At 48.1% G+C, this 13863-nt stretch overlaps 1 protein-coding gene across 1 annotated transcript; it reads left to right on the top strand.

The window, feature by feature from the left end:
* The first annotated feature begins 3420 nt into the window (after positions 1–3420).
* LOC144139055 (uncharacterized) lies at positions 3421–13419 on the top strand. Its single transcript, XM_077671546.1, has 4 exons — positions 3421–3576; positions 4392–4513; positions 7166–7225; positions 12960–13419. Exons 1-4 carry the CDS (start codon positions 3461–3463, stop codon positions 13058–13060), a joined length of 399 nt encoding a protein of 132 aa, XP_077527672.1. The 5' UTR covers positions 3421–3460; the 3' UTR covers positions 13061–13419.
* Positions 13420–13863: the final 444 nt, after the last annotated feature.

Genomic DNA, 13863 nt, shown 5'->3' with positions numbered 1-13863 from the left:
GCTACAGGCCGGGTTCCTCGACGCCAGCGCTGCAGTATACGGCGGAGACTCGCATGAATCGAGGCGCCCCACTTCAACGTTTATAGAACCGCGTTGCCCTAGTCCACGTGCGTTCCAAGCATAATGTGGAACCTATCTAGAGGAACCTTTCGTAACTGCTGGTGCTTCATTTTTTTAAATGCCGCCAGAAGCTATAGTGGCGTGGGCGACAGCAGGCGACAGCGTGAATTTTTTTTTTTTTCTGCAGTGGATGTAGTATTTCATTTCGTGAAAATCAAGCATCTATGAATTTTTTTATAAAAGAACACTGTAAATATATTTTGTGTATTAATTTTCTCTCTTATATTTGCGTAATGTCTTGTTCTTGTTCAAAAATCTTGACGAATATGAACATATAAACCGGACTTAGACGTTTAGATTTGGCTTTGAGTATGTAAGACTATTGCGCAGACTTTGTTCCACTTTGAGCGGGTGGCTGAATCGAGTCACAGACGACAGAGACAGACAGACAGACAGACATACAGACCAAAATGTCTCGGTTTAAGTAGCCCAAAAAAGACTATCGTCTTTAAAAAGATATTTGGAAAGCTTGAAAAATAAGAAAACTTCTTCAATGCCGGACTCCAACATGGGCCCACGGGGTCAAAAGCAAGTGCCATACCACAGCGCCCCATGAGCAACTGTAGAACGAAGATTTTAAGGAATATTTTGTCCACAAATCTCCAGGTGGCGTGTTTAGCCAATCAGGGGCGACTTTAGAAGAACTGCCAGTTGGGCTTGTTGGTGTACGTTCATGATTGAAAAAGCGCTACTTAGACACTTAGACACGAAGGTGCGACTGCCGTGAGAAATTTCTGACGGTAATTTGCACGGTTGACGTGATAATAGACACTACCAATCTTTATTAACGAGCGCCGAAATCTCGACACAGGTGTTTTGGCTTTTCTCCTTCACCTGAAAGGGAGACACCGCGGCCGGTCTCTCAAGAAGACGCGGAGGAGCAAGGTCGGACGGCACTGCGACCATTCTAGTGTTAAAGACGATAGTCTTTCTTGGGCTACTCGAACGCGGAAATTTTCGTCTGTCTGTCTGTCTGTCTGTCTGTCTGTCTGTATGTCTGTCTGTCTGTCTGTCTGTCTGTCTGTCTGTCTGTCTGTCTGTCTGTCTGTCTGTCTGTAACTCGATTCAACCATCCAGCCAAACTAAAACAGAAACTGCAATAGTGTTACACACCTACAGCCAAATCAAAACGTCTAAGTTTGGCCACGGCATCGAGGCAATTCAAACACCGTGGGAGGCATAAATTGCGCTCCTCAACGATATCTACGACGGATGCACAAGAACTATACGGATCCATCACAGGACTTGTAAATTTCCCATACAAAAGGTTGCCCGGCGAAGGGACACAATATCGCCACAATCATTTACAGCCTGTCTGAAGGGTGTGTTCATAAAGCTTAAGTGGAGGAAAACCTGGGTGCGAATCGAGGGGAACATCTTGGCCACCTAAGGTTTGCAGATGACATTGTCCTGTTCACTCAAAGCATCCGGGATTTGCAGCGCGTGCTTTACCAATGGTGCTCTGAAAGTATGGCTGCAGGCTCAAAAATAAACACGAAAAAAATCCAAGGTAATGTCCAATCAGCACGCCAAGACACGTGACTTTAATGTGGGTAATGAAGCCTTGGAAGCAGTAGGGGAATACGCATATCTTGGGCAATTCATGTATTCAATAACCCCCAGAATGAGCATAGGGTGGGCTGCTTTGAGTAATAATTCAGATATCCTGATTAATAAGCTTCCTCTGCCACCCAAAAAGCATGTATTCAATAAATGTGTTCTTCCACTAATAACTTACGGGGCAGAAAGTTGAGGTCGCACCAAGCGACTTGAACGGAAACTTAGATTGGCTCAACAGGGCATGGAACGGAAAATGCCAAGGGTCACGCTATAGGGGATCGGAAAACAGCCGCATGGATTAGGGAACAGGGTAAACTGGGGGACATTCTAGTTTAAATTAAACTAAGTAAATGGGCATGGACAGGTCACGTAATGCGTAGGAGGGACAACAGGTGGGTCACCCATTTATTAGAATGGCTGGCAATAGACCGCGAACACAATAGGGGTCGGCCGAGAACTCGATGGAGAGATGAGGTATACGAAAATTTGTGGGGAAAGCATGGACTCAGTGGCCGGGGACCTTTACGAGAAACTTTCGTTCTGCAGTGGATACAACCAGGCTTATGATGCACGCGGATGACGCAATGGGAACTGGTTTCAGCGTGAAGGAAGAAATGCGAAGGAAGAAATAGTGCAGAACATGGGAGGCAGAGGGGAGGAGTTAAACAATTGGGGGTAGAAGAGAGAGGACGTGAAGGAAGGAAAGGGGAAGTAGCAAGAGGGTAGAAGGAAAGGGGAGGAGGGACGAAGAAATGAGCTAAGAAAAGGAAGTAGAGGTGGGGAGGCTCGGGGGGAAAAGGAAGAGAGGAAGGGCAAGATTAAGAGAGGGGTGGTGACATGAGAAGAAAGAGGAGCTGGGGGGTTGTGAAATAGACGGACAGGAAAGGAAAGAGGGTGGGGGTGGCTCACCTAGGAAAATTGATTGATTGATTGATTGATTGATTGATTGGTTGATTGGTTGATTGATTGATTGATTGATTGATTGATTGATTGATTGATTGATTGTAGGGTTTATAACGCGCCGACGCAACGCAGGCGATGGGGCGCGCCGTAGTGGAGGGCTCCGGATTAATTTGACCTCCTGAGGATCTTTAACGTGCGCCGAAATCTCGTACGCACGGACTCATTTTGCTTTTCGCCTCCATCAGAAAAGCGGCCGCCGTGGCCGGGAATCGAACCCGCGACCTCGTGCTCAGCACCACAACTCCTTAGCCACTAGCCACGTTTACATGAATGCGACAAGTGGCGCATCGCATCGCATCACATCAATTTTCTAGCTCATCGCATCCATGTAAACGGGGCTAATGCGCTAGGAAAGCGCGTCGCAATAATGCGCCAGACCGGGCTGGATTGAAACGAGTAAGTCGACTTTCGAAGTGCATGTAAACGCGAGCGCACCGCATTAGAAATTATGTCGACAAGAAAAGTAAGCCCTGCAAACGCAGCTTTGCATTTAAAAACGTCTAAATCGAGTCTAAGACGCCAGAAAATGCGAGTTGTGAAAAAAGAACAGAACCAGCCGTGCCGGGAGCTTTGGAAGCGCCAGAAACGCTGCTTTACCTTCGATGTGCGACACCGTATGGCGCCACCATCGCGCCAGGGGTAATGCGCTGCATGTAAACGCTAGGACATCGCATTACTCATGACGCGCTAGGAAAGCTGACGCGCTGCTATCGCATTCTGTCGCATTCGTGTAAACGCGGCTACTGAGTCACCGCGGCGGGTACCCAGGAGAATGGGAGAGGGTGTTACGTAATAGGGGCGGTTTGCTGCGACGCTAATGCTATCACTTGTCTGTTTGTTTCATTTTCTCCTTTTCGTCACTCTTTTTGCGCAGTTTGGTTTCGGTGCCAAGCGGACGAACACGGGAACAGTCGACTCCCTCGAAGTCACACGGTAAGTATAGTCAGAGTCCTTCAATAAAGCATTGAAGGACTCTGGTATAGTTTTAGAACAGCTATATAACGTGTTTCGAGTGCGCAGACAAAAAAAAAAAGCAATCACATAATGAACTGGCAGTGGACCCAGCTCCTACGCGTTTGAACGTTTTGAGAACCTGCCCCTCGACGGAGGCACCTTCTCTAAAAGCGTGATTTCGCAGTCGTGCACTGAAACCATTCTCTGGCGGGAAGGGCGCCATTGGAAAAGAGAGCTTAGGAAGAACACAGGATGAAGCCTTTTATACGAAGCGAGTCTGCGTTTTAAGGTAGGATTTTATTCTAGCTGTTTATCCTTTTCATTGCACGTTCCTTGAGATAGTTTTCAGTGTTCCGGTTTGGTGTAACGCGTTGAGTTCTAACAGCAGCACCAGCGCTCGTCAAATAAACATTTATTATTTTCCTCTCTTAACAGATGGCGACAACGTATGTGGTGTGGCGCAGGTTTTTTGTTTCATGCATGTATATATATAAAAGTGCGTTTTAAATTATATTTATGGTGGCAGTAGCGCCTCGTGCTCTGTTCCTGAGTAATCTTAATTTCGAGTAGCACCTTTCCAGTCATGAACATATTCGAACACGCCCAATTAATTGGCAGTTCTTTTCTGAACAGTGTTAAAATTTTTGCGTTTGTTGGCGACTGTTAGCGTCTGCTAATGTATACAGCGTCGAGAGAATTTTTATGTGTGGGCCCGGGCGCATGCAATCGAAATGCGGTTCTACGGGCTGAAATTCCCGAAAATGTTTCTCTCGCGTGCACCGTCGTCTTTGCAGCAAGCGCCGTGACCAAATGACCGAGGCTCCCGCGACCCCGTTCCCGGTGCAGCCGTGCCTGGCGGTCGCCATCATTCTCATCCTGGTCTCCGCATTGATTGCCTACTTTGTGATCGAAAGCTGTGAGCCCCCCCCACCACACCACTGCGTGTGCATGCTGTATAACGAAGCTAGGAGGGTGGTGTAACCTCGCTACAACGAATCGGATGAATAATTTCGTTGTGTGAGTGTCACGGTCGTGTAGACAAAATAAAGTTTTATCCATTACAAAATGGCCGTCTAGTTCCCGCAAGAATGGTGCCAATTTAATTGATAAACTACAAGCAAGTAACTTAGATACTAAAGAAAACGACGAAGAAGTGGCCACTGCTCAGTTACTTTCTTTATGGTAACTTTCTATATAGCAATCTTGATTGTTCGATTGGCGGCCGTTGACCGAACCAAACGCCATGAGACATCACTGCCGGTTCTAGTGGGGCCTGTAGTTTCGTTTGATCACATCCCTTGAATGCTACTGTGCAGTTAACTCACTGATCAGTGTTTTGCTGTGCAGCAGTTTGTCTCTAAACCCCCAGTGTTCATTCCGGTGAAGCCGCTGTATACGCGGCGCCTCTGCAGCGCTCCTTTTCGCCACCGCCAACCCCGCTTTCATATATGTTATTCCCCTAGCCACCACCGATACCTCGGCAGCGTCATTATCAGGCGTTACCAGAGCAACTTTCCCGTTTAAAACACCGACGTGAGGCCATACTTCTTCAGCATGAAAGACTTCTCGCGCGACGTTTTCCGTGAATTTCTGGCGTAAACACGCACCCATCACCGGTTGCCGGTTTATGCGCGCACTGCTTGGAAGTACATGCACAGCACAGCTAGGCTTCATGCCGCTACCGATGACATGCGCGTTGTCCTGGCGGGAAATTTAAACGCGGAAGTATCGTGGCTCAATGCGACCTGTCAGCTGTCCCCAATGGTCGAGCGGTTTAGGTTTGGGTTGGTGTGTTACACATGCAGTGAGATGCCTACCTACCAAGCGGGAGGGAACGGACAGCCACATGTTTGTCAACTAGAATAAAGCTCTAGTCCTTCCAGGTTTTACTCCCTACGGGACAGACGCGTGTATCGTTCACTAGGAGGAAAAGCAGCGGAATCGAAGGAGCATCTGCCGGAACAGAAGCGTGCATAAGTGCGAAAACAACAGAACGGCCGCCTCTGTTGCCGCCGGAAATTCCAGTTCGTCGAGTAGCTGGGAATCTTACCCGTATGAGCAATAACTTGGACGTGAGCCAATATTTTTTTGTTCAGCTTGAAGGGCTTTCAGGGCGACAATCTTAGCGGTGAATTTCATTTCTAAGCACGCGCACATAACCGGTTGTCGGTTTATGCAGGCACAGGTTCGGAGTGGAGGGAGGTGGGGGGGGGGGAGGGCGCGCATGCGCAGATACAAATTTCATGCCTTCACTGATATGTCCGTTGTACTGGTGGCTGGTTTAAACGTGTGCGCCCACCGCCCAAAACAATCTGTCCGGGGTGCTGAATTCATGGTCGAGCGGATTGGGTTGGCGTGTTACGCAAACAGTAAGGTGCCTACGACGCGAGATGGAAGCAGACGGCTCCATGTTTGTCCGCTAGAATAACGCACAAGTCTTTCCAAGTTTAATTAGGGTATTTGCTAATTGCTCAAAACAAGCCTGTTTTGTTTCGTGCATTTCGTGGACTGCGTACAGCTTCTCGATCAGGTCACCCGTCGTTGAAGGAAATTAATTTGAAATCTGAGCTTTAGTGGTCTCCGTGATGAGTCTGTAACAGAAAAACGCCCTGCAGGAAAGCCAACTTTTTCTGACGATGATGATGAATGATCGGGTCAAGCGAAACAAACGCTTGCGGTGGCCGGAATTGAGCCTGGTTCCTTTGCGTTATGACGCCGGCGTCTATCCAATTGCTCCATTTTGACATGGTCGAAACGGTTTGGAAAACTCAGACGACAACCAAAGAATCCCTCACGATAAAGCTTCGCGTTCAAACATCGTCGTCGTTAGGCGTAGGGTTCCATGAGTCTTTAGTGCTTGCCCATGTTACGACTACCTGCCCATGTCACGTCACTGTAGCGCAAGAGTTAAGTTTTGTAGTGTTTTTTTGCGCATTTCTCTTAAAAACTATTTTTTCGTTGTACTCGTGGCAGACTGTTTTTTTTTTCAGACCGGACGAAGTTATATGTTATCTTTATGGCCGCTTTAACTATTTTCTCGCAGTACACAATCGCAGAAATGCGACGTGACGCATACGCCATGGCGCGCGCGTCAGCAACGATTTCCGAGGTGTTAGCAAAAGGTCGAAGACGCAGTCGTAATTTTTTTCAAGTTGTTCGGCACGGCTTTCAAATTACGCCAGTTCAAGCAACGCAGACTGTGGGCAAGAGACGTAAACGTCAGGTCGCGCTTGCGTTGATGACGTGCTTATCCTAACCATAGAGTTTCTTAGCAAGTATACCCTAACATACGACTATCGGCATTCGACGACATTTGGGGAGAAGCGCGAGCAAATGCGCAGCCGATTTTTTTTTTTGTTTTCGAATTCCGCATTGGCGCAATCAAATTACGGCAGTTCGTTATTAGCCGGAATGACTACTGTGCGAATCGTACCGTTGCACATTTGGAGGCATGTGTACCGTGTTTCGAGTCATTATGTAACTTGTGAAATGTTACACATGCAGCAAGATATATACATTCGTTGATAGCGAGTAACACTGGCTTTTTGCACACATTACGCGCGTGCAGCTAGTGACGGCGCTTCTACCGTCACCGAGACGCACTCCCGTGAGCCAGCGGAAGATAACGGTGAGGAGTTTCGCTTGTACTATGGAAACAGAACGCGACGAACCTTGCTACACAGGGACCTTAGACCGGCAAAGTTCACATGGTTTCGCATGTTTTGAGCTATCGTGTCAATAGGTGACCGGTAAAAAGCGCAAAGGCTCATGGGTACGTCGTCTGCTCCCGCCACTTCCGGTTCGAGATCTCGCCTGGCCTCCCGTTCGCCGGCGGCTTTCACGCGCGTGTGTGCGTGTTGTCTATTTGTCACAGAGTGCTTACCTTTCAGACAAGCCCCTAGTAGGATTCATCGTTGTTGCACATTGAATGTGCGATGCATGAGCGTTTTTTTTTTTTCAGTGGAAATAGACAAACAAGCACACGCGCACGTGAAAGCCGTCGGCGTACGGGAGGCCAGGAGAGCTCCCTAACCGGAAGTGGCGGAACTCCGCGGGAGCAGACAATGTACCCATGAGCCTTAGCGCTTTTCACCGGTCACTTTGCGGTTTTTACCGGTCACCTATAGGTGACCGGTAAAAAGCAAAAAGCCTCATGGGTACGTCGTCTGCTCCCGCCACTTCCGGTTCGAGATCCCGCCTGGCCTCCCGTACGCCGGCGGCTTTCACGCGCGTGTGTGCGTGTTGTTTACTTGTCACAGAGTGCTTACATTTCAGAGGAGCCCGGGTAGGATTCATCGTCGTTATTCATTGAATGCGCGATGCATGAGCGTTTTTTTTTTGTTTTGTTTTCGATGGAAACAGATAAACAACAAGAACACCCGCTCGTGAAAGCCGCCGGCGTACGGGAGCTAGGAGAGCTCTCGAACCGGAAGTGGCGGAGCTCCGCGGGAGCAGACAATGTACCCATGAGCCTTTGCGCTTTTTACCGGTTACCTATATACCGACGGCAAAAGCTGCCCAGGTGGCCATTAGGGACATATTTACCTGAACCGGCTGTATTAGTCTAAACACCGTGGTTCGTGATCATTTTTAAGGGTATCGAAAGGTGAGTACATTTCATATATCACTTACGAACGATCAAGATGCAACGGCAGTTTGTTAAATTAGATCAAACGCTGCTATAATGCTTAAAACAGCTAAATTTTGATCTAGGGGCGTGTTGTCGTATACAGCAAAGCGGAAGGTACAAAATATTGAACTCAGACATACTAAAGATGCTGACATTTTTTGGCCCATAGGTTTCCAGCGTCATCCTTTTTAGCGTTTTTTATTGTTTTCGTTATTGACGTATCCATGGATGGCGTCTGAGCAGCTACGGATACTCTACTTCGCTTACCTAACTATTTGAGCTCAATAAAAGTTCTCTCTCTCTCTCTCTCTCTCTCTCTCTCTCTCTCTCTCTCTCTCTCTCTCTCTCTCTCTCTCTCTCTCTCTCTCACTGCGGTGCGTGTTTGAACTTTTTACAGATACGTAAGTATTTTCCCCTAATCTCATTCTAATGTGCCCCTGTCACTGTTGTACTAAATTATAAGAAAACGTCGTCCGCTTAGTTAGGATTCTACGTTGTCGAAACCGCACAGGCAGAAGACAGTCTTTAGCGGCAAAGATATCCGAACCTGCATATGTGAACATTTCATACACTAGCTACACAGTGCCGCGCTGACGTTACTGCTGATGGTGTCACGACCAATCGCGTCACCTCCTGTATCATGGTTACAAAAATATTGGGATTATGAAGTCGTCCGCAATGTCGCACGTACATAAACTAAAATGCCCTTCGTAGCTTATCTTTTCTGTCCCTTAATTTCAATCTGCTTATTCATCATACCCTTAAATAACACTCACATGTCGGAGCATAGAAACATATGCCGCATAATCTTTCACCGAAGGCCTTGCATATTGTTCTAAAGTGCCGCAAAGCTTCACATACGTGTGGTGCTGTTGCTTGCACATTCGCAATGTATAGCCCTGAAGCGCACTGTGCTCGCTTCAGCTTGGAATAATAACTGTCGTTGCGTATATGGCTAAGGCACGGTACTTTGTTGTGACCTATCAAATGCAAAATTGTATAAATAAAAGTACAATTTAAGTGTGCGAAAGCAGCTGAACAGTATAAATTTCTCACGGAATTTATTCACGTATTTCAGAACCGTAAGTACGACTGTTTACTAAGTCTTCGCATACCGCATCTGGCCGTGTCGCGGACGCGCCGTGATGCTTGTGATACAACCGTTACTGCATGGCTTCTGCAGCCGATTTTTTTTAATTCATGGCCAGAATAATATGGATGCCATCCATGGCTTTCATTTTAATTTCCTTATCCGCTCAAATAGTTGCTGTATACCGGACTTCTGGCCACGCTTAGCAAGTCCAAATTCAAGCGGTAACACCCCTCACAGCACTCCCGCCAATGATGAGGGCTTATCGGTAGCTGGAGATTTGCAGGGCATGTAACGCACACTGGAAAAAAAGCAGACAGCATTGCCTGTAGATGACTCTAGTGTTGAGTAGTGCTTGGCGTCAGTGTGTTTTGCGCTGAAAATTTTCAGGCATGAACTATATCAGCCCAACATCGACGCTTTATCTATGGCTTTAGCCAGTGAGAGCTCACAGATTGGAAAGAAATGAGGTATTTTCCCAGTATATGGGTCCTGTTTCTCAAGGCAGTTTGGATACACGTAAGCATGCCCTGCTAGCAAGGGAAGCACTTTCTGAAATGTATCCCTAATATTAAGGTCGAAGCCCCTTAAAGGCTGGGGTTGTTGGTGTCTCCTGTCGTCGTCGTCGTCGTCTTATGTAGTCATGGTACTAAAACAATGGGAAACTAGTTTACGCCTCGCGCTGGAGCACTTCGTAACGCGTATTAAAAAAATTACGCCCACCTCCCCTCGCGGGAACCCTGGTGTGATGCGACGCTGAAGGGGATTCCATTGTGCGTTTCCGTTGGGTCGATTACTCGAATTGCGTGAGCAATCGTCGGGTAATGAGAGAGAGAGAGAGAGAGAGAGAGAGAGCAAGCGTAGCGCGGACGACCGTCGACTGAGAGACCGGCCGGAGCGCGGCATTCCGCTTATATGCGCAGCGCGCCCGAATTGAGGTCTTGAATTGAGGGCAGTCTTGGGTCCTTGGTCGGACCCACGCCTGGCCGTACCAGCTACCAAAGCTCTTTTGATGTTCTTGCGGAGCACACACGAAGAGACTAACTTCGTTGTCAAACTCTGTAAATATGTTCGAAAAAAATTCGCGCGCATCACGGAGCCGCTTTATAGCCGTTTCGCGTGGCTCCTGGAGAGCCGTGCTGCGCATGCGCGAGAAGCAGTGACTGGACTGGACCGGATTGGATTGGACTGGACTGGGTTGGATTGAATTGGGTTGGATTGAATTGGAAATCGTTGTAGCAGCAGTAAGCATGATAATCAGCTAATTCTAGACAACCAGGAAACCTATGAATAACCAGCTGAACCATAGCTCACGCTACGTATATCCTGGCATAGCCGAGCTAAGCCACGGGTATTTTTTTTACACGCCGCAAGGCATCCATGCAAAATCTGCATCAAATTTCTGGGGACCCCCTTTGTGAAGCCGGCCCCGTATCCCCGCAATGTGTAGAAGACGACAAATGTGACATGTGAGAGAGAGTGAGACGCCCAAGCTACCAGGCCTGAGGATGATATATCTGATGTAGCAGCAGTGAACGTTTCGCTAGGACAAGAATTTTGGGTTTGTTCGGATGTTCCTTTCTAGAGCACACCAGGGATGGAATTCTCAGTTTTGTCCAAAAGAACACCAAGAGAGCTTTGGTAGCCGGTACAGCCTGGCGTGGGTCCGACCAAGGACCCAAAACTGCCCTCAGTTCAAAACCTGAATCGTGCGCCATACACAGAAGTGTTACAAGAGTTTGCCTTAATTGGCACTGCGAATTTTGAGCATATATACGCAGTTTACATGTTTCATATGTCCCCTTACGTCACATGTTATTATCAGCATGCTCTTTATCTTTAGCTTAGGCCTGATTATGTCCACCGCAGGACGAATGCCTCAGTTTGTCGTATTTTCTTCGTGTCGTGTCGCGATTGTGATGTTTCGTTGTGTGTCGTATTCCTGTGCTGATTTTGATGTCCTTTTCATTAAGTGGTCATTTCGAGGGATCTCTGAATTGCTAAGAGCAGACGACATGCCTGTGACTCATGACAAACGAAGGCGGGGGCTTTTTGCAGCAGTGCAAGTTCGAAACCTCGCGAGTGCAACGAGAATGCGTCTTGAAACGGCCACGAAATTGGCCTTTCTAAAAGGGACACAACTCAGAATTCCACCCCAGGCCACAAACCTGTTTCAATGTCTATGGCCGTGAAAAAGAAGGCGCACAGCGGCACCGAAAGTGTGTTTCAGCGAACTGCAAGTCTTCAGCAATATTCGTGTACAACTATTTCTGTGAACCCTCTATGGTAGTTACGCGCCATTCATGCAGGCTATGATATAACAGCGAAAGCCGTATGCCTATGTTCGCCTGGAGTATGTTAACTGGGACCTAAGCACCCGCCTGCTCGACCGGTGTCCCTGAGACACATCGCAGTAAACATGCGATTTTGATGACTTTAAAGGTCGCTCTTCAAAACCCTAAACTATGCAGTGAATGCCGTACACTATCTTTTAGGGCGCAGCTCTTCGGCGCCCGTTCGTGGGCGAAGCCGCGTCGCCATCGTCGTGACCGAGCGAACGATGGCTGGACCGACGAGTGAAAGAAGCAAAAAATAGCGGTGTCTTATCTCGCCTATGCAAGGATATACGTAGCGTGAGCTTTGGTTCAGCTGGTTATTCTTAGCTTTCCTGGTTGTCTAGGATTAGCTTGATTATCATGCTTACTGTTGCTTCAATGACACACACACACACACACACACACACACACACACACACACACACACACACACACACACACACACACACACACACACACACACACACACACACACACACACACACACACACACACACACACACACACGGTATACGATTTTGTGACACGTATTTATCAAGCGGCTCCGGCGCAGTGTCACCAATCGCCCCAGAGCTAAGCTGGTTCCACAGGCGCACACCGGTGTTGCTGCGACGCACGAGCCATCCGTTGCGCACCCGGCCACCCCTCGCATGATCATCAAGTGGACCGGGCCGCCACGTGTGGAACGGAGGTCGGCGAAGACGCTGGGCGCGTGGGATGTGTAAGAGACGCCGGGCAGCGAGCAACGTTCTGTGCGCCGTGTGACGTCGCTGCTCCTCGCGCATGCGCAGCACGGCTTCCCAGGAGCCACGCGAAACTGCGCAACCTCGGTTAGTGTAGCTCACGCTACAAAAACGAACGATGAAAGAAAGAAAAGGAGAGTGCCCGCACGAGGCGCTCGACGGCGCGACATTTGGCGAAAACGTGAGGGAGGCGTGCCGTGACTAGGATGTGCGTTCGCTTTAGACGCAGTTCGCGGTCCCTTCCTGAGACGCACTTCGCGCCGCCTACACAGAGACTCATGATCGCTGCCGTCGGGAGAACCCACGAGTGAGTACTGCCTCAGCGCACTGCTGCTGTGCCCTAAAATATCGAATTACGGAGTGTCGTAATCGCCAGCCAAATTTTTAATTAAGAAAAGATACGCGGGCCACACTGACAATCGATCTGAGATTTGATATGCTCCCGAGATCGGTGCGAGCATTCAGGAAATTGACGCACTGCTGTAGGCGCTTCAGCGGTGCTCAGGAGTGGTAAAGCCACATCTTCATGCTCTTTGTATCAGCTGCGCATGCGCGCTTCGCAGGGGAGTACTGCACTGGTGGCGCCATTGCGCGAAGTCATCGAAGACGGAAACGAGTTGGAAAAGTTGACTTTGACCGCTGGCGACGCCGCGGAAACGACTAGCGACGACGTCAGCCAGGCTGCAGTCGCGGAAGTCGACGAGACAGCCAGCGCCTCGCTCAAATCGACGACAGAAGCGCCGCTTCGTTAGGCCTACATCGCTCCGGCTCGCACACTGCATGCATTTGCGCCCGAAACGATTCCCGCGTTTTCACTTTATTTTTTGTATCTCTTGACGGGCGTAAATTTAGGGTTTGAAATTCCATTTGGTGTTGCGAATAAAGATATCCTACGCAAGCGTTTCCATTTGATTGCGGTAGACTTGACCGGGAGGGAATTTAAGCAATACCGACGAAGCGATCAGCTCAGGTGTAATGTGTGCAGCTATAAGCCTGAATGTTTTTCAAATTTTTCTCAAAATATGAGACAACAGTGGTTTCCACTCGGTTTTGCATTGTATCTGCAGTATACTCATAACGCACTCAGAAGAGAACTGTAAGGAAGCGAATTATGTTTATTCTATAACAAAATAAATTTGTTCATTCCGTGGCCAAAATTGTATTGCGTAGGGGTATATCGGCTTTGATGCAGCATGAGGAATGGTCCTACCCAAGAGTCGACATGAAACGACTTTGGATTTGCTGTGGGATTTTGTGATTTATTGATTGATTGATTGATTGATTGATTGATTGATTGATTGATTGATTGATTGATTGATTGATTGATTGATTGATTGATTGATTGATTGATAAATCGAATGCTGTACTCTGCTTAAAATCAGACGTTCTAGCAGGCCTTGAAGTGAACCGGAGAAAGGCTAACGGTAAAATACGGAAAGAACAGTGGGGAATCCAAAACAGCCAAGG

This window comes from Haemaphysalis longicornis, unplaced genomic scaffold (genome assembly GCF_048455015.1).
Source record: "Haemaphysalis longicornis isolate Haplotype H1 unplaced genomic scaffold, Haemaphysalis longicornis Haplotype H1 scaffold_5, whole genome shotgun sequence".
NCBI classification, from domain to species: Eukaryota; Metazoa; Arthropoda; class Arachnida; order Ixodida; family Ixodidae; genus Haemaphysalis; species Haemaphysalis longicornis.
This window is presented reverse-complemented; position numbering and strand designations above follow the sequence as displayed.

Excerpts from the sequence above, each read along its gene's own strand:
- LOC144139055 (XM_077671546.1), top strand. The coding sequence starts at position 3,461 with ATGCTATCACTTGTCTGTTTGTTTCATTTTCTCCTTTTCGTCACTCTT. Across the intron at positions 4,514-7,165 it reads CTACTTTGTGATCGAAAGCT|CTAGTGACGGCGCTTCTACC; the intron begins GTGAGCCCCCCC and ends ACGCGCGTGCAG. Across the intron at positions 7,226-12,959 it reads TGAGCCAGCGGAAGATAACG|GGGAGTACTGCACTGGTGGC; the intron begins GTGAGGAGTTTC and ends CGCGCTTCGCAG.